At 46.6% G+C, this 17,845-nt stretch overlaps 2 protein-coding genes across 5 annotated transcripts; one reads left to right on the top strand and one right to left on the bottom strand.

Annotated features, from left to right (window-relative positions):
• Nucleotides 1-127: 127 nt before the first annotated feature.
• On the top strand, nt 128-6,805 carry SMYD4 (SET and MYND domain containing 4). Of its 4 annotated transcripts, none has more exons than XM_074890356.1 (10): nt 128-261; nt 330-477; nt 662-751; nt 1,245-2,397; nt 2,701-2,883; nt 3,188-3,354; nt 4,583-4,715; nt 5,159-5,275; nt 5,635-5,758; nt 6,481-6,805. In XM_074890356.1, exons 1-10 carry the CDS (start codon nt 128-130, stop codon nt 6,629-6,631), a joined length of 2,400 nt encoding a protein of 799 aa, XP_074746457.1. In that variant the 3' UTR covers nt 6,632-6,805. The 4 variants fall into 4 exon arrangements, with proteins under 4 accessions (XP_074746457.1, XP_074746459.1, XP_074746458.1 ...); XM_074890358.1 differs by having other exon boundaries at nt 5,159-5,259; nt 6,481-6,617; XM_074890357.1 differs by lacking the exon at nt 662-751.
• A 495-nt stretch (nt 6,806-7,300) lies between these two features.
• Nucleotides 7,301-14,592, bottom strand: SERPINF1 (serpin family F member 1). The gene is made up of 8 exons (XM_074890365.1): nt 14,272-14,592; nt 11,648-11,733; nt 11,068-11,269; nt 10,834-10,989; nt 9,844-10,047; nt 8,912-9,054; nt 8,078-8,288; nt 7,301-7,709 (listed from the first exon to the last, which is right to left on the bottom strand). The coding sequence occupies exons 2-8, from the start codon at nt 11,723-11,725 to the stop codon at nt 7,450-7,452; spliced, it is 1,254 nt and encodes a 417-aa protein (XP_074746466.1). The 5' UTR covers nt 11,726-11,733; nt 14,272-14,592; the 3' UTR covers nt 7,301-7,449.
• Between the last annotated feature and the right edge of the window lie 3,253 nt (nt 14,593-17,845).

The following is a 17,845-nucleotide window of genomic DNA, read 5'->3' as shown; positions in this document are numbered from 1 at the left end:
TCACCGCGGCGCGTGACCCGGCTGGCGGCAGTACAACGCTCTTATTGGCTGCCCGGCGCCGTACGGCGGAAGCGCTTTGGGGTGTGTTGTGTCGGTGCTGCTGGGCGCCGCCATTGTAGTGCCAGTGATGGCGCTCCCGGCGGAGGAGTGGCGGTTGTACGCCGCCCGGCGCTGGGCCGCGCTGGAGCCGGCCCTGCGGGAGCGGTTGGCGGCGGCGGCATCGCTACACGACACGCTGCGCCTGGGCTGCGGCCTCCTCCGGTGAGCGGTGGGCGGGGTGGAGCGGAGCGGGGCGGGCGGTGCGCGAAGCTGACCCCCGTGTCCCGCAGGCCCGAGACGGAGGCGGCGGCTCTGCGGCGGTTGTGCCGCCGGACGCGCACGGGCAAGGAGCCGGCGGCCGCGCGCTTCTACAGGGAGGAGGGAAACCGGCTGTTTGGCCGCCGCCATTACGGTGCGGCTGCCAGGCTCTACTCGCAGGTAGGTGGGGCGGGGGCAGCCCCGTATGGGCCCCTCAAGGCCCGGGGCCTCCGTCGAAAGCTGAGGGGTGTGAGGGGCGGCTGCCGTGAGGGGATCCTCGGGGAGGAGCGTCCCTCAGCCCCCCACCCCGAGAGGGCCCCGTTGAGAGGCCCATCCTGAGGCAGCAGCTCTCTGGTCTCTGCAGGCGGCATCCCACGAGCTCCCCGGCAGCCCTGAGGTGTCCGTCTGCTTCGCCAATCGCTCCGCCGCCTTCTTCCACCTCGGGTGCTTTGAGGTAAGCGGTGGTGGGGCAGCGGGACCCACGGCAGCCAGCCGCCCCCCCCTCTTCTCTGGGTGTGCCCAAGCAAGTCTGTGCACCCAGAGGGTGGCCTGAGGCCTCCTGTGTAGCAAGAGGGGGAATTGGGGCAAGGAAGAGCCCAAACACCATCTGGGGTGTTACTGCACAGTGTTTGCACACAGGGTTCAGGTGGGTGCTTCTGCAAATCCTGCAATAATGGGCATTTGTTTGTTAGAACAGAAGACTGCAGATCAGGTGTGCTCCGAAGCTGTGCTTAGAGCATCCATCATTACTTAAACTTTATGAAGGGGCTTCTGCTTTCCTTCTTGTTTTATGTCAGGAGCTTTATTTGGCCAACACATGGCTGTACACGTGGAATTTGCTGATTACCATTGTCGCATTAAAATATTCTGCATCTTAGATGGAATAAAAGAGCACGAGTCTCAACTGGTTTTCAAGTACGCTTAAAAGGCCTTGTCCTTGTTTCTAGGTCTGTTTGGAAGATATTGCCAGGGCTGAAAGTCATGGTTACCCAGAGAGGCTGCTACCCAAGGTCTTGCTGCGGAAAGCTGAGTGTCTGCTGTGTTTGGGGAAGTTACAGGATGCAGCAGATGCCCTCAGTCTGGTGGAGAATAAAATTGCTATGGATGGGGTCTTGACTAGTCCTGCACACCAGACACTGCTAAAAAAGTTAAGTCAGCTGAAAATTAAATTACGTGAGAAAGAGAGCTGTCCAGAGCCTGCACAAGAAGCCTGTGGTGACACTCAAAGAAAGTTGGAGATCTGGGAAGAGAATGACAGTATTTCAGGTGCATCTTCATCTTTGAGCTTGAATTTTGATACAGAGAGAGGACGTCACTTGGTGGCCTCCCAGGACATCCTGCCAGGACAGAGCCTGTTGAAGGAAGAGGCCTTTGTAAGCGTGCTCTGCCCAGGGGAGAGTCTTCTTCAGCAGGACAGCAGTGAAACACCGTGGGATACTCGAGCCACTAATGCAGATCTTTATTGCCACCGTTGTCTGAGGCAGCTCTTAGCCTCGGTGCCTTGCCGTGGGTGCAGTTACGCAAAGTACTGCAGCCAGACCTGTGCAGATGTGGCATGGGAGCAGTACCACAGGACGGAGTGCTCCCTGGGAGCGCTGCTTCTCACGTTAGGGGTCTTCTGCCACGTTGCCTTGAGGACTGTTCTACTGGCGGGATTCACAGAGGTTCACAGGCTGGTGGAATGGTCCCATGGTGGTGACAAGGACCTTCATAACCCTGAGGCAAGTTGCAAACATCTCAGGGAGGCACCAGCTAGAAAAGCTGGCACCAGAGATATCCCTGGTTGTAACGACAGTGGTCAGTACCAGAGTTCTTACCAAGCTGTGTTCAACCTTCTGCCGCATGCTGAGAAGCATAGCCCTGAACATAAGTTCCTTTGCATGCTGAGTGTAGTAGCTATATGCAAAGAACTGCAAGAAGCTGGCCTAGAGGCTGCTGTTTTGAATCGGGAATCGTCTGAGAAGTGGTCCAAACTGAAGACATGTGAAAAAACATCGGGTGAATTGTCTCCAGAGCTGCAGACTATGGCAGAAGCGATGCTGAGGCATGTGTTGCAGCTGCAATGTAATGCACAAGCAATCACTGTAATGCAGGAGTCGGGTAAGATAAAAACTTCTAACCCCTCTGTTGTCGTTGCTCATCTAGCTTGTGTGGAGAGATTGAATTACCAGTTGTAAAAAGCTCCCATTGCAGATGGGAATGACTTGTTTAAAATTTAATGGCCTGTCCCATGCTGGCCTGTTCTTTGGTGCACATGTAGAGGGTATTTAGCTATTATTTATTGCAGGAATATATCAGAAACCTTTCTACTGCTATCTGCAGCTGGCCACAGTGCTTGTTGCATAAGTTGCGTGGGTTACTGAGCATTCATTCTCAACCTACTTGTTTTTCCTCTGTCTTCAGGGTCCGGAGATGGTGCTGTTGTAAATAAGAAGCCTGTGCGCCTGGCGACAGCCTTCTTTCCTGTCCTCAGCCTTCTGAACCATTCATGCTGTCCCAATATCAGCGTGTCATTTAGTGGGACAGCTGCCACTGTCAGGGCATCACAGCCAATCCCAAGCGGCCAAGAGATTTTCCATTGCTATGGTAAGTATTAACTCTCTGCTTGTCTCAAGGCGCAGACATCCTTTCACCTCTACTTGGCATGCTAACTGATTGCTATTAATATCATAATTTCCAGTATAATGTTGCTTAGAGTCTATGTATAAGCCTTGATCAAAGATATCAACGTAAGATTTTATCTCCCCAGCCCATTGTTAAATTTTCGCTCTCCAGTTATGTCCTTTCCAAAAGATGATGTGTCTAGTCTCAATTATAACAAAGATAGGTTTAGTCTAATTTTAAGAACTGTACCTGTTTAGAGATTTCTACCCTTGCCATCCCTTTGCAGGGCCTCACCGCTGTAGAATGAAGGTGGCTGAGAGACAACAGCTTCTCAGTCAGTATTTCTTTGAGTGTCGCTGTCAGGCGTGCCTTGATGAGTTAGAGTCTGATGTCAGGAGTGTGGTGTCCATGAGAAACTCATTCTGCTGTCCTAGCTGCCGGGCTCCAATGCAGGTAGTTCTTCCATAGTTATGACTGTATAACTTATCGGGATGTGTAATGTTTGGGTCTCTGGGAAAGTTGTTACAGGACTGTTGTGGTTTAATCCCAGCTGGGAACTAAGCGCCACACAGCCTCTTGCTCGCTCTCCCGCCCCCAGCGGGAGGGGGAGAGAATTGGAAAGAAAAACTTGTGAGTTGAGATAAAGACAGTTTAATAGGACAAGAAAGGAAGAAAATAATAATGAAAGAATTAAAATATACAAAACAAGTGATGCATGATGCAATTGCTTATCACTTGCTGACCGATGCCCAGCCAGTTCCTGAGCACCAGCCCCGTGCCAGCTTTCCCCCCAGTTTATATACTGGGCATGACGTCCTGTGATACGGAATATCCCTTTGGCCAGCTGGGGTCAGTTGTCCTGCTGTGTCCCTTCCCAGCTTCTTGTGTCCCTCCAGCCTTCTTGCTGGCAGAGCATGAGAAGCTGAAAAGTCCTTGATTTAGTATAAACACTACTTAGCAACAACTAAAACATCAATGTGTTATCAACTTTACTCTCCCACTAAATCCAAAACACAGCACTGTACCATCTACTAGGAAGAAAATTAACTGTATCCCAGCCGAAACCAGGACAAGACCTCAGTCTGTGATCTCTGCTCAGAAGACAAAAGCCCCTGTAGAGTCAAGACAGTATCTCACTGTTCTTAGCAGCTTTCTTGTAATGTTCTTGTATGTCAGTGTTCTAGCATTGTAGGGAAAATAATGCCTTTAACAGCATGTTAAAATCCCTTTGAACTTGCTGAAGGAACTTCAGAATATCAAGGCTGTGAGGGAGATATTTAGGACAGAAAATGGAGGCCTGGAGTCTAGGACAGGAGGTGTACGGACAGGGTCTGTATGTAGAGAGAGTCACACTGCAGTTCACAGGATGTAAATGAAAACAGCATGTAGTATGGGTTAGATGGGGAAAAATCAACACAGTATGTATTTTGTATGAACATTAGTTGTGTATCACATGACCCTGCTTTGGCCTAATCTATAGCTCACACAGTTGTAGCTATTCCTGGAAATTTCTCATAAAATCGAATAAGCTAAGAGCAGTTTACAAGCAAGTCACTTTGTTTAATGAATGCAACTGAGAAACAGGTTAGCATCTCTATAACACAATACAGAGATAACGGAGATGGAAAGTAAGTGTTGAGTTGAACGTGAGCAGGAATGATCACAGGGATGATTTCCACAGGGGGAAGACATGCTTTGTTGTTCAAATGAAGCTTGTGCAGTCTCAGTCAGCAGCGAGAGCCTGTCGCGCCGTTTACGGGACCTTCAGCAACAAATCAAGAAAGCGTTAGAACTGCTAAGAGACAGGAAGGCTGGTAAGGCTCAGCTTTCTGCTTTAAGGTCAGCAGCTAATGAGTACACATCGGGAGACGGTAGCTCTAGCCATGAGATGGCACTGTTGCTCGTGCAGTTGGGGTCCTCTGGCATGCAGCCTGGTGTCCCTGGGGACCTGAGCTTTAGTGTTTTTTATACCCCTGATCCGGGTGTTAATCTAAGTCACACGTTGTTCTGTAGTAACTAAAAGAACTCAGGGTAGCATGGGAGTTACGCATTCCCAGGCCTTGCTTTCCTGGAGTGAGTCAGGCCAACGCTGCCTTAGAGTACACAGGTTTGCAGGTGAAGTCAGTGTTGAATTCTAACCAAATCCAAATCTAGCTGTGTAAGATGCAAAGATGAAATTGGACTGATTTTATTTCATGGACCATGGAAAGCTGGAGGCTGGCCAGTAGGATGAATTTTATACCCTGTTTTGTTATAGATCAGGCTATCAAAATGCTGCTGAAGTGTCAAATGGATGCTGGAAACTTCTTGTCTCCAGAGCATTTGCTGATGGGAGAGATGGAGGATCATCTGGCACAGGTCTATGCTACTCTTGGTATGGTATTATCTTCTCATTATCTTTCGTTTTCTGAACTTTGAATTTAACATGACTAGCCTTTTCTCTGACTAGTCCTTTCATTTTTCTCCTACTGCACTTCTCTAGTTTTGACAGCAGGGCTCTTGGAATGACTACTTTAGCCAAAACTGCATTCCCAGCAGCCAGTGAACAATAATGTGATCTCATGTTCTTCTAGATTCCCTGTCCTGGTTCTGAGGTCAGCATCCTCACAAAAATGCTGTGGGCATAGTTCATCACATTTTGCATAATGCTGTTAGATTCTTCTGGTGGCAGTAGCTCTAGAAAGTATTTACTCATGACTCATTTTTTGGTTTGGTTTGTTTTTTTCCCGTCAGGGAAGTGGCAGGAAGCAGCCAGACACCTGGAGAGGAGTATTGAGATTGTGGAAATGCATCACGGGCCATCGAGTATAGAAATAGGTCATGAACTTTTCAAGCTGGCACAAATTCTCTTCAATGGGTAAATTTGCTTTCATTCTCTGTCCCTTCCCTGCACGACTCCTGTGTGTCTGACACAGTATCATGGCCAGTGGTCCTTGGCACCTTGCAGGGTGTCTCACAGGACCCTGGGCAGTCTGGCACAGGTACAGCAGTTGGCCATTACTCAAATGCAAGTTCATTAACCCCACTGGTGTTCACTTATATCTCATGACTCTCTTTGGACCCATCTCTCTGCTTTGTGCCTGTCTATTCTTTTCTTCTCCCTGGCTTGATTATTCCCTGTCCTATTGTGTTATTTTGACAACTAGTCACCCTTGATGTTTATACCTCCATTGTATAGTGTTGCTGACATCTTTTCAAAGGAAGAAATAAAATCCCCTTGCTCTATTTTGGCTCTCTTTTGGCAATCAGATCCCCTGACCGCTTCTGAAAATCTTATCACAACACCTCCCTCTAACTGAATTAATTTTAGCGGGAGCTGCAGTGAGGAAGTAGTGGGTACCTATACTCAAAGATTATGTTTTAAGTTTTTGTCCATCTCCTTACCTTTTTTTTCCCTCCCATCCTCCCTTTGCAGCTGAAGTGCACACTATTTGCCTGGTGCTGAAAGGCAGTGGAGGGCTGCCTCTGTACCCATGAACAGGTTCAGATTTTTGTTGTGGAGGGATTAAAGGTTGTGTAAGTCAAGGAGCTGAATGAAAGTATTTTGTATACTCTATTCTTCTTCTCTTCCTATTTCAGATTTGCAGTTTCTGAAGCTCTGAGCACGATTCAAAGAGCAGAGGAGATTTTGTCAGTGCACTGTGGTCCTCAGAGTACTCAGATCCAGGAACTACAAGAGATGAAGACCTGTCTGTCAGAGCTTCCCAAAAGCATCCTTCAGAGGACTTAATTTCCCTGTCAAAGGAAGCTGCAATGTGATCTTTCATCAAAGCTAAGTTTCATGTGGTAAGGTAGTCATGCAGTACAAGCTGGAAAATCATGTGTAATGATTTGATAAAAACTTGAATGAAATCTGAAATGCTCTTTAGTGAGACTGTTGTAAATAAAATGACCAATTCTAACATGAGGGGTCTGTGTGTGGTATGGTGGGAAGAGATGCTGTTGTATAATTTCTGCATGTGGGTTTGAAGCAAATGTTTGAGATGCTTGTGTATGTGTGTGTGTTTCTAGAGATGTGCATCTCCCATGTGTGGTACCCTGATGGTTATGAACCTGCAGTCATCCAGACCTCGCTGCCTTTTATTTCTAATGCTGTGAAGATCTTTTCTCCTTGCCAGCGTGGAACGTAAATGGTTGGAATGGGTGCGGCAGCAGGCTGGTACAAGCTCTAAGAGGGGGCACTGCAGAACTTGGAGGGCTACCAGTGCAGACCTGTCAGCAATGAGGGATCAGTATAAACAACTGGTGTCAGTTTGGAAGACGGGGTAGGGAAAAACTCAGTACACACTAGGTGATGCATATAGGACAGAGAACCGTATTGTGGCTCATCTGGGGAAAATGGGGGTGTGACGGCATGATGTCGGCAGACAATCTTTCAAGGGAGAATACTGGGGCTTGCTGAGATTAATAGCAAAAGCTCTTTTATTGCAGCATGAAGGCATAAGATTTGCAAGTTGTGTCTTTGTGCAGCAGAGCAGGGAGCCAGTATCCCTCCCAGTACTACCCTTTCCATTTGGGCCCTACCATTGCAGATTACTGTGAAGGGATCTAAATGCTCCTGGGGTCCAGGATCTTGCCAATGAAGAGGAGGGTTCCAGTGATATCATCTCGCAGTACAAGAAGGAAAGGTCTGTCCACGTGATATTCTATGGGGAAGGTCAGACGAGCAGCATTCACCCCAGGATTTGGTGTGGATCTTTCCCCATCTTCACTAAGCTCCAGAATTGCCTTGTGTTGCACATGAGATAGCTTAATAGGTTTGGCAGAAATCTTGGTGAAATCAGGTGATGTGAAAAGTGATTGGAGCCCTGGAGGAAAGAAAGAAAATTCCATTAGCTGAAAGCATGGATTGCAGGTAGGGGAGCAGTACTGCTAATGCTGTGATCCAGGAGGGCACATAGCTGCTCTGGTTTATTGGGGAAACAGGGAGAAGAAGCTTACATCTGTTTGTACTGAGCTTCTCACTCTCAGAAGCGTTGTATGAACTTGGTGGAAAGATGTGATAAAAAGTTGAGGAGTCCTGGACCAAGGTGATTTAGTTGCTGGTGACATCTCTACAGACTGACAGCACGACCTAACTAATAACCCACCAGCTTCATATTCTTCTGAGAGCAGGAAGCAACTTGCCCACTGCTTTGAGCCCTGGCAGTCTGTAGAGGGGGTGTGATGTACATACTTGTCTCCTTTAGCGTGCTGCCAAGTGCCTCTTCATAGTTCAGCTTTAGTCTGGGCAAGCTTAGCACAGCGTGAACTGTCTTCAGCTCCTTGTCCACATCGTGGACAAACTCAGAAGTAAGGCTTTCCTCAATCAGAGTCATATTCTGGGTCACCTTCGTAGGCAGGAAGAACATGGCACTGATTCCCTCTGTCAGTGGCAGCTGGGCAATCTGGAAGGCCAGTTAGAAATAAGAAAGGGTCACATCAATAATAAACAGTTTTACCCATCCCGTACCAGGCACAGGCCTGAATCTCAACTGCCTGGTCAGCCTTCCCAGCTAACATTTGGTGGTCTTCCCTGTTTGCTTTTATCGGATGCGATGCTTCCTGACCCCTCTGGCACCCGGGCTTTCATCAACCCGTGCTGCACTCTTTCTGCCGTTCCATGGCAAGCGCTCTCCCTCACCTCTTGTATCCTTTAACGGACTGCAGTATTGCTCTCGGGGATTCTCAGCTGGAACACCTTTGAGCTCATGCTACAGTGAAAGATTTATTGAAAGAGGTAGAGATGAAAAGTTTTGAGGAGTGTGCCCTGCCCTTCTTGCCCAACTTTAGGTCAAGCAATACAGGCTAACAGGACCTGTGTGTTATTTAAATTCTGGACTGCTTGTCACATAGCAAATGTAGAAGTAGGATATTCTAAGAATCAGCATGCTGCCTTTCAGAGTAGGGATTGCAAAACCAGCCTGATGGGAGGAGCAAGGCTGTCTTCTGGAATGGGTTAACAGGTAGGTGTAGCTGAGCCTGTTCCTCAGTAGGTTTAAGAGATCTTGTGCAATATTTGCTGTCTGACCTTGCAGTTGAGTTCGGAGTCAAAACCGTATCGCAGTATGGCTTTGGGGTCTGACATCATGGACACCTTCACAATTCTGTCCTCATCCAGATGGAAGTCCTTCAGGGCAGTCTTTTTGGTGTCAAACTTGGTTTTCCATGTCCCTGTTTTTTAAAAGATAAAATGGAGGATTTTCTGGAATAATAGCATATGAAACCAGGTTTGGGTCTGTGGCTGAGTAATCTTGAGCTTTATATATACCGTATTTGTGCTTTAGGAGTTGAGGCATAACTGAATGATGGTAGAAATGGAAATAGATTGGAGCTACTGATTTACTGCCACTCTTTGGCCCCTCCTTTGCATCTGAGAATTGGCTAAATGGGAAATAAAAAAATCAAGCCAGTGTATGGGTGGAGTAGCTGTTGGGAAGTTGATGTCTACTTATGTAATTACAAAACTATTTTAAAGGGTAACAATTGTGTCAATGCATATAAAGTGCTTCTCTCCCCACCCTTTATTTTGCTCCTTGTTTCTAAGCAATAATTCTCCCTGACGCTGGCTTACAGCATGTTCTAGAATCTCTCTAGTATCTCCCTCCATTCCCTCTACAGTGATGAAAAGGCTCAGTATACTGTTAATGCTGTGCCTTCCCTAAATGGTAATATTCTGTCCCTTGCTGTGGAGTTTTGTGAGCTTAAACTTTCTTCTCTGGTCTCTTACTGCAAACAGCCCAAGACTCAGCTTCCCAAGAGTAATAATCCCTCCCTCAAGGACTATTTCTGTTCAGGTAGTGTCCATTTTTTCTTCTTTACTAAACGTTCTCAAACACTTTTTTCTTACACTCTTGTCTCCTTGGCAGTCCGTTTGCTCTATTGGAAGTGAGCGTTCCCTCACACCTCTTCTAACACATGCGTAATAGACCCTCTCTGTAACCAAGTACACAACATCCTTACCCTTGTAGGAAGCAGCCCCAGCAAGGAGAATACTGACGTCTGCGGGCACGTCCTTCATAAACCGCATAATCCTGCCCTTTGTCTGCTGTCGTACCCAGTTGTTGATTTCTTGGAGGTCTAACTGGGTATTGCCACTTAGTGCCCTTGGACGCATCTTGTAGGACTTCTCTAGTTGGCTGTGAAAACCAGGCTTCACCCTCAGTCCTGGGGAACAAAAACATCGATATTGCAGCTAGCTCCCTTATCAAAACAATCTCAAGGCAGCAGATTGCAATCAAAAGCCCAGCAGCAGTTCTCTCGTAAAACTTCTGTGGCTGTGTGTGTACAGAAACCTGCTTTGAAGAAGAATGACTGAAGGCACATCGAGGAAACCGATCCAAATCCTATAGCCACCCATGCTGGAGAATGGGATAACTCTCTTCTGAAAAGTAAAGAAAGGAGATAAGAACAGAAGGTTTGGACACAGCTATTCCTACATCAGTCTTTCTTCTTTCTCCAGCTTGCTTTGAGTGCCGCTTACTCAACCTATTGGATTCTTGGAACCAGCAGGTTCCAAAAGATAGCTCTTAGCTTCCTCAGCAGATGTTTATTGCATGCTGAAAGTAGACATTTCAAATAGTTCTGCAAGGAATTAAGCAAAGGAATATGGCTGAATGCTATCACAAATTGAAAATGTGATTTGTAGTTCCTGGAAGTTAGCAACACCTGCCAGAAAACCTAGAGTGAAAGAAGAATTCTCAGCAATTCTAGGTCTTCCACATGTTAGCTGCTCTGTCACCAGTGTCTTTGTGTGCATAAGTCTGGTCTTTTATTTCTGTGCGCACAAACTTTCCAGGCTTTTTCTGGAGCAGCAACAGCATTCCATGCACTGTCTGCATCCTGGCTCAGTGGTATGCCAGAGCCAAAGCTGTTTGTGTGATGTTATTCAGTATGTTCTACCTGCTTCTAGTATTTAGGTAAAATTTGATAGAGGGGAAGAAGGACTTTTACTTTTCTCCAAGATGATACGGGAGGCACTTTTCATGCTCTTCTCTGGTGCAGTCATGCTGGTCAGTAGGTCCTTGTAAGTGTTGTGGACCTCAGCTTTGTTAAGCAGATCATAGAAGAGAGCACGAGAAATCACATCTTCTGTTCTTTCTCCAGCCCCTGGCAACAACAAGGGCAACAGTATGAGGGAAGGCTGTCAGGCCAAACAGCACATGAGGAAAAGGGGCGAGAACTCACCAAGCGAGAGACCAGAAAGTGCCGTAGCCAGGCTGAATGGAGACAGTAGCACATTGGCAGTGGCTGTCCGGCTAGATTGCTGACGGTACAGGTCGTAGCCAAAGTTGGAGACTGCAGCTGCCAGCTTGTTTACAGGGCTCTTATAGAACGGATCTTCCTCTTCGACCTCGCCAGCGTTCGCTCCATCAGCAGTGGCAGAGTTCTAGCAGGTACAGGGTTAGACTTTGGTTAGACTTGCAGTCTACAAGGGCAGGTACAGTTGTGATAAACATTTCAAAGGCAAGCAGTCCTATGATCTACAGAAATACTGGCTTAGCAACAGTTACTTTACTTTAAAGTGTTGCAGTAAAGCTGAAGGCAGCACTCGGATTGAAATCCACTATTCCTGCTTCACGGTCATCCCCTGATGTAACTACTGTGGTTTTATCTAGGTAAAGCAGGAGTTAGTCTCATTATGTTGCTAAGTAAAATCCTAGTAACTTAGGAGCGTAGTGCTTAATCCTTCCGTAAGATTCTCTAAAATTAAATTGCTTGCTCTGAGTATCTCTCCCTCATTCTCTGCATGTTGTCTCCTACTCACCTGCTCAGTAGCTGAATTCTGGGATCTGCTTGGGACAGTTAAGAGACCCAGGAAAAGGAGAACCACTGGAATCTGCATGCCTGAACCTACAGAGTAAGAACATGACAGAGGCAGTGTGAGCAACTGAGCAAATATATCTCTACCACTACTCTTCGGTGTATCTGGTTGTGACAGGAACTGCAGTGACGCATGCTGCTGCTTGTCCTTCCCAGCTGTGAAACACACACCTGATCTTAGCTGGGTTTTCTTCTTCTCTGGTTTGACGTATTCAGCCAGCCTGGCCCCGATGACTTTAAACTTGGGCAAGCGCACATGGCTGGGTGTGCCTGAGCACAAAAGCAGATGTGTGTGGCCCAAACCACACTGATGCTGGCAGTTACTGAGTGCCAAGGTCAAGAAAAGCACTAAATGGCATCTTCTGAGTTTCAGACTTAAAACAATGCAATACATCATTTATAAAAGGTAGTAAATCCATGTTGTTGAATGGGGCAGAAGGCGAAACTGAGTGGTTGCTGCTCTGCTGTACAAGTTACCTGCCTCGGGCAGTAGTTTGTCATGTTTCTTGTGTCTGCGTGAACCTGGAAGGCTGTACAGCCTGTGTGTGTCCTTTGCTTCTTATTTGCAGTTCGATAAAGTAAAAGTAGAAGAGCTTTCTTAAAAGACAGTAAGGAAAGGGGCTGGGAGTAAATACCTAACGCTGGGCCAGATCTAGAGCAGTGAAAGAGCTTGGCTTATTCAACATTTTTAATGGAGGTGAGAGAAAAGTGCCGAACTCCCCAAAGCTGTTCCTTCTCTGGAATTCACTTTTAGTCATTCCAATATTGGCGTATGTGGCCCTTCCAGACAGATCTGTCTGGTCCAAAGGGCAGTGTGTAACCCAGGGTTTCACTGCGGGTAAACCAGAGCTACTGCAGTAAGTGTCATGCCCCCGAGAACAGACGCCACTGAGGCTGGTCTGAAGCAATGTTTATATAGATTCCCAGAAATTAAAGGAAGAGGGTTGTATTTAACTAACCCCTGTGATCCAGGCATCCAGTGAAGTAGGATAAAGAACATGTGTTTCAGATTAACTTCAGCTATAAAGAAAACATGCCTGCTGGTAGAAATACAACTTAAAGCCACGTGGCTACAACAGCCCCAGTTCAGGACCCGGTCTGTTCAGGCAGAAGTTCTACTTCAGTGAAAGGCAGCTCACTGTTTCCCTCTCCTGCCAAAACCCTTTTCTTCTGCAGGTAGTTCTGCCTTGGAGAAAAAGGTGTCGCAGTGGAGGTTTTAAGTTTTCATCTATGTTTAGACAGCGTAACACAGAAGTGGTACCCTCTTTTCCCTGTGCGCTTGCATCCTGTGACCTCCCGCTATCCGAGCTGCCGAGTGGATGAGGTATTCTGGTGCAGAAGATGTGTATCAAGAGGATTTACTATACTAGAACAAACCGATGCACTTGGTGGTACGATTGTGGATATGATGTTGGGATTGCTTATATCACTGCAGAGCTTTACAGTGAATAGGCACCATGCTGAAAGAGAGATGATAGAAGCCCTGCATGAGTCTAAGTTAAACAGATCTTAGCGAGGGCTTTGTGAGGATGCCTGCACCAAGCAGTACTCTTGCATGCTGAGCAGAAGAGGTTTGGCCCAGTCTAGCTTAGATGAAGGTTTTCCATGGAGCATAACCTTTCCTCTGGAAAAAAAAAAAAAAAAAAAAAAAAATCTCAACACAACCTCTGCTTCCAACTACACTGAGCTCCTGGGAGCATGAGAGCGGAGATTGGTTTTGCAGATTTTGTATTGTTTTTGCCAGTACTGTCACCAGCTTCATATTTCTCAAACTTTGCCAAAAAGCAATTTCCATTTTAGAAAGACAAAGCCTTTTGCGTTTGAATTGGCCTGAACATCTGGATTCTATTTGCATGTCTCTTAGCACACAGCCAAAAATGCAGAGAAAAGAATTTGGTTGGAGCAGAGGTGGGATGGTTTCAGGCATGATTTTAAAATCTGTGGCTGCCTTTAAAGAGAATAGAAGGAGCAACAGCATGCAGCATGTGATGTTACAGTTAGGAAGGTACAGGAAGAAAACTTTGAGAAATGAGCTGAGAAGGAACTTTGTGTCTGGGAGTTGTCTGTGGAAGGCCTGCAGGTGCAAAGGAAGTATTTTGCTTTCCATCTATAGCAGTACAAGTCTCACATCATTTATAAACATTTCTGATTTTAGGGTGCTATGAAACATCACCCACGAGTTCAGACTGCTCGCTGTGATTGCTCAACCCCACAGCACTAACTCCTGAAGCATCTTGCAACCACTAGCTCTAGAGGATTTGACTATCACCAAAATTGTTACCATCACACAGAAAAAGCATGTTCCCAGCTGCAACACAGATGCTAGAAGGGCAGAAAACCACCCCAATTCCCAAGCACAGTTCAGTCCCGGAGGCAACGAGGTGCCCTAGGATGCTGGTGGCTCCCAGCCCTTGGTGAGATCTCTCATTTGGTGGGAATCCCACCCTTTAACACCTGCAGAAGAACCTTCCTTCCTGTTTCCCAGGTCCTCTGAGAGCTCCCCAGCCTCAGCCCCTGTCCCCTGCTCCCCTCGCCGCTGGCAGTGAGCAAGGGCGAGCTGCCCCTTACCTCGGGCTCCTCTCGGCCGGCTCCCAGCGGGTGCGAATCGGGGACACTGTGGGTTTGGTGCAGCCACTTCTGCTTTTTGCTGCTTCCCCCAGCCCAGCCTTCGGCAGGCTTCAGGTTACAGCTTCCCAGGGCTCTCTTAAAGTGCTCTGCTCCCATTTTCTGCTGCTGCCACCCTCCCGCTGAATTGCACTAACTTTTTAACCCTGCCCTCCAAAACAAATGTGCTCCCTGTGATAAGGGCGGGAGAGGCAGATGCTCCCTGCCCTGTTTGAGCAAGTCTTTTATCCCTGCAGTGTTGCTGCGTGTCACATGAGGGAATTTCTTCTGTCTCAGAGGTATGGTTAATGCAGCAGTGTTTAATGGATTTATGGATTTATGTCTGAGATTTAATGGAGAGACTTGTAAAGTGGAAGCAGGATTCTGTTGCTGTTTAAAGCAGTTAAGGGGAAGCCGTTCAGAAGTGGTTCTATCCAGTGATTAGTTACTAGTTAACAAGAAGTTATTAACGTAACTGTCTTAAAGTTTTTGGCTGAAAAGAGAGAGGCTAAAAAGCCAAGGTTTCTTGGTAAAAAAGATGAATTAACAGAATGTTCTAAGAGCTTACAGAATGATAAATGATCTGGAGAGGGGAAAGGGCAGAGGGGTTTCATTATTTTTTGCAATAGAATACTCTGTGGAGCACCCATCAGTGCACATTTAAATCAAGAGAGTGTATTTTTCGTAAGTATTAAATTGTAGAACTCATTGTAACTAGATATTGCAGAAGGTGAAAGATAAATAGATTTGGGAGGAAAAAAAACAACCCAAACCAAATTAGTGGAAGACAGGACCATTGAAGGCTGACAATGGTCGGATGTAACATCAGGCTCAGCAGCTGGGCAATACAGAGAACAGTTGTTTTTCCTTGTTGCTGGTCATTCTTGGCTTTTTTTCCCCCAGTCATTTGTTACAGGATACTGGGCTAAGTGGACACATAGCTAGCCTGATCCCAGGCAGCTGTTTGTCTGCTTGGAAATGCTGAGAGTAAATTGTAGCCAGTAATGTCAGTGCCCCCAGTCTAGGCTTGCACTGGGACGTCACCTTTTGGGGCTGCCAGCCTCGCCACTAACGGGTAATAAGGAGTTACTCATACATGATGGCACTGAGCTCATACAGTCCCTCAGCAAAGAGGGAAGGATGGTTTTAGAGAAGCATTAGCTGCAGGTTTTGCAAGCCGGAAAAGCAAATCAGGTAGTCTGCCCTGTGATTAGTCAGTGCTTCAAAGGTGACTCTTTCTAACAAGAAGAGTCACAGCCCTGTGTTCAACTACTGCTCAGCTGGCTCTGTGAGAAATCATCTGCAGAGAGATGTTTGTACTTAGTCTTCCATCATTGGCCCAAGAATAGGGGTGTTGGCTGCGGAGACATCTTCTGGTGGTTTTCATCTCTTTTTGATACCTAATTTGTGGTATTAAAATGCCCTTTATGGAAGGACCACTAGAGGAGTTTTTACATCTCGTCTGTATCTTCACGTGAAAGCCCATCTGTTTAAATACAGCTTTGGTTTTAAACCTTTTAAATCAGATTGGCAGTTGTATAGAATGCTATTATAGACCAAAGCCAGCTTTATTCCTGTAGGTGAAGGGTATCCCTGAAACGGTGCATTATACTTATCTAACTAGATACAAGGGCTTCAATCAGTTTTGTTAAATCAAAACAAACATTTTACTGTTGTTCTGGTTTGGGTTCAAGACAGCAGGCAATATGCTGTCTGAACAGTGTTCACCTCTGCTATGGAAGTACTGATCACGTTCATGTGAATTTGCTCTACTAAGGAAAAACACATCTAATATTAAAGAAATTGAGCCTTATTTGATATTCTCAGCCAGTGGTGCAGATGAGCTGTAGAGCAGACGCCTTGTGCTAGTCATGTCTTTTCAGAATAGAGCTCAGTCAAAATGAAAGCTTAGCAAAGCAAAGTTGGAAATTCCTGAGCAGAGACATTAATATTACTTTGCATTTTACAAACTGCCTCTTCTGGAGAGTCGGTGGAGTGAAAGAGAGTTTTAAGGTTGGTGTAACTGATCGTTTGTTGAGCAAAGCACAGTTATGGAGGGCTGCTGTACTGTCAAATAAGATGAAATTAATAGTTTGACAAGAATAGCTTGGAGGAGGAGGGATGGCAGAAAGATGGAAAATAGGAAATAAGAACCAAAGCTGTTTGGGAAACTGAGAATGAGGGGAAAAAACTTTATAGAAGAGGGTGAGCTGGAGGGCAGAGGTGTGAAAAGGAAGAGTTGCACTTCAAATTTTGCACAGGTTGCAACAGGGTGGCATTCAGGGAGGTTAGTGCTGAGGTTGCAGTAGCCAAAGCAAGACTTACCTAAGGCGTGGGATGGTATTTCTGAATGTTAGGAGTGAATCTGTATAAATAAATAAGCTAAAATGTTCCCTGTGGGCTAGAGCTATGCCCTCATAGTAGGGCTGAATTTTTGTGGGTTTACTTGTTAAAATTATATGGCCCTGTAATTACACCCTCTTTTTGAAGGGTACGTGTCACTGCATTGGTTAGAGGGGTAGACATTATCTTTAGCTGTTCTTCCCCTTTTAGACTGCAAGAAATGTGTAATTGCAGGTTTGAGCCAGGACTTTTTATTCCCCAAAGTCTCCTGCATCCCTGAAATTCATGGTTAGTGAGTCAGTCCTCCTCTTATTCCAGCAGATGGTGCAGACTATTCAGGGACGGAGGCTCCCAGAAGCATTCTGCTCCTTCCTTTGAGGGAAGGCAGTCTTCCCAAGTGAGGAAAACACTGCCAGAAGGATGGCCCTTGTGCTCTGTAACTGCTATTTCACAAAAACAGAGTACCATCCTTTTTAACCAGAAGCTGAGGGAGGTCGGAAGCAAAATCTACTACGGACAGCAGTTGTTTTGTACAGAAATAGCTGCAGCATGGCAGGCTACGGCGAGTTAGGCTAATATTTTTAAGTGGTAGGATGGCTCGCTTGGGTGGAGGGGTTCCCAAGAATCTTTCATGGTAGCTCATTTCAGACAGGCGCTGCTGTATCAGAACAAGGATCCAGGGAGCTGTGCCCATCTCGGACAAAAGCGAAGCTGTAACGGGACATTGCTTCTTGACAGAACAGGGCAAAAGCAGCGACACTTCAGCTACAAGTGTCAAAACCTGCCCCTCCTTCCCCTGGAAGCTCTCCCAACCATCAACAGCATTGTGCTGTGGAGCCAGGAGTATCCCAGCAGATAGCAGATGCCAGATCAGCACCTTTCAATCTCCTAGTAGGTGCCAGCGGTGGTCAGGTTTTGCCCAAGAGAAAGGTTAAGGACTGTCACCTCCCTACTTACCACTGCATTGCTGCTCACAGGCAAAATACCCTCCTGTCCCTCTGCCACTAAGCTCATGCCCTAATTCAAGGAATTCTGCCCGTTTCGCAAAGCCAGCTCTGAGCCAGTGAGTGTGCCCTGCACCTTCTGCAGGTGAGATACCCAAAGCTGATTGGACTCAGTCCTTGGACAGTCTTTACAGATTAGCCATTTCACCTCCCAGCCCCTGTTGTCCTCTGTGGCGAGGTGTAGCAAAAAG

This window comes from Strix uralensis, chromosome 20, assembly GCF_047716275.1.
Source record: "Strix uralensis isolate ZFMK-TIS-50842 chromosome 20, bStrUra1, whole genome shotgun sequence".
Lineage (NCBI taxonomy): Eukaryota > Metazoa > Chordata > Aves > Strigiformes > Strigidae > Strix > Strix uralensis.
The sequence above is the reverse complement of the archived record's forward strand: the minus strand, read 5'-3'. Positions and strand labels throughout refer to the sequence as shown.

Coding starts and splice junctions, on each gene's coding strand:
- SMYD4 (XM_074890356.1), top strand. CDS start 128: ATGGCGCTCCCGGCGGAGGAGTGGCGGTTGTACGCCGCCCGGCGCTGG. Junction 262..329: donor CTGGGCTGCGGCCTCCTCCG/GTGAGCGGTGGG, acceptor CGTGTCCCGCAG/GCCCGAGACGGAGGCGGCGG. Junction 4,716..5,158: donor GCTAAGAGACAGGAAGGCTG/GTAAGGCTCAGC, acceptor GTTTTGTTATAG/ATCAGGCTATCAAAATGCTG.
- SERPINF1 (XM_074890365.1), bottom strand. CDS start 11,725: ATGCAGATTCCAGTGGTTCTCCTTTTCCTGGGTCTCTTAACTGTCCCA. Junction 10,048..10,833: donor CCGTATCATCTTGGAGAAAA/GTAAAAGTCCTT, acceptor TTTGTTCCCCAG/GACTGAGGGTGAAGCCTGGT. Junction 7,710..8,077: donor CAGCACGCTAAAGGAGACAA/GTATGTACATCA, acceptor TCTTTCCTCCAG/GGCTCCAATCACTTTTCACA.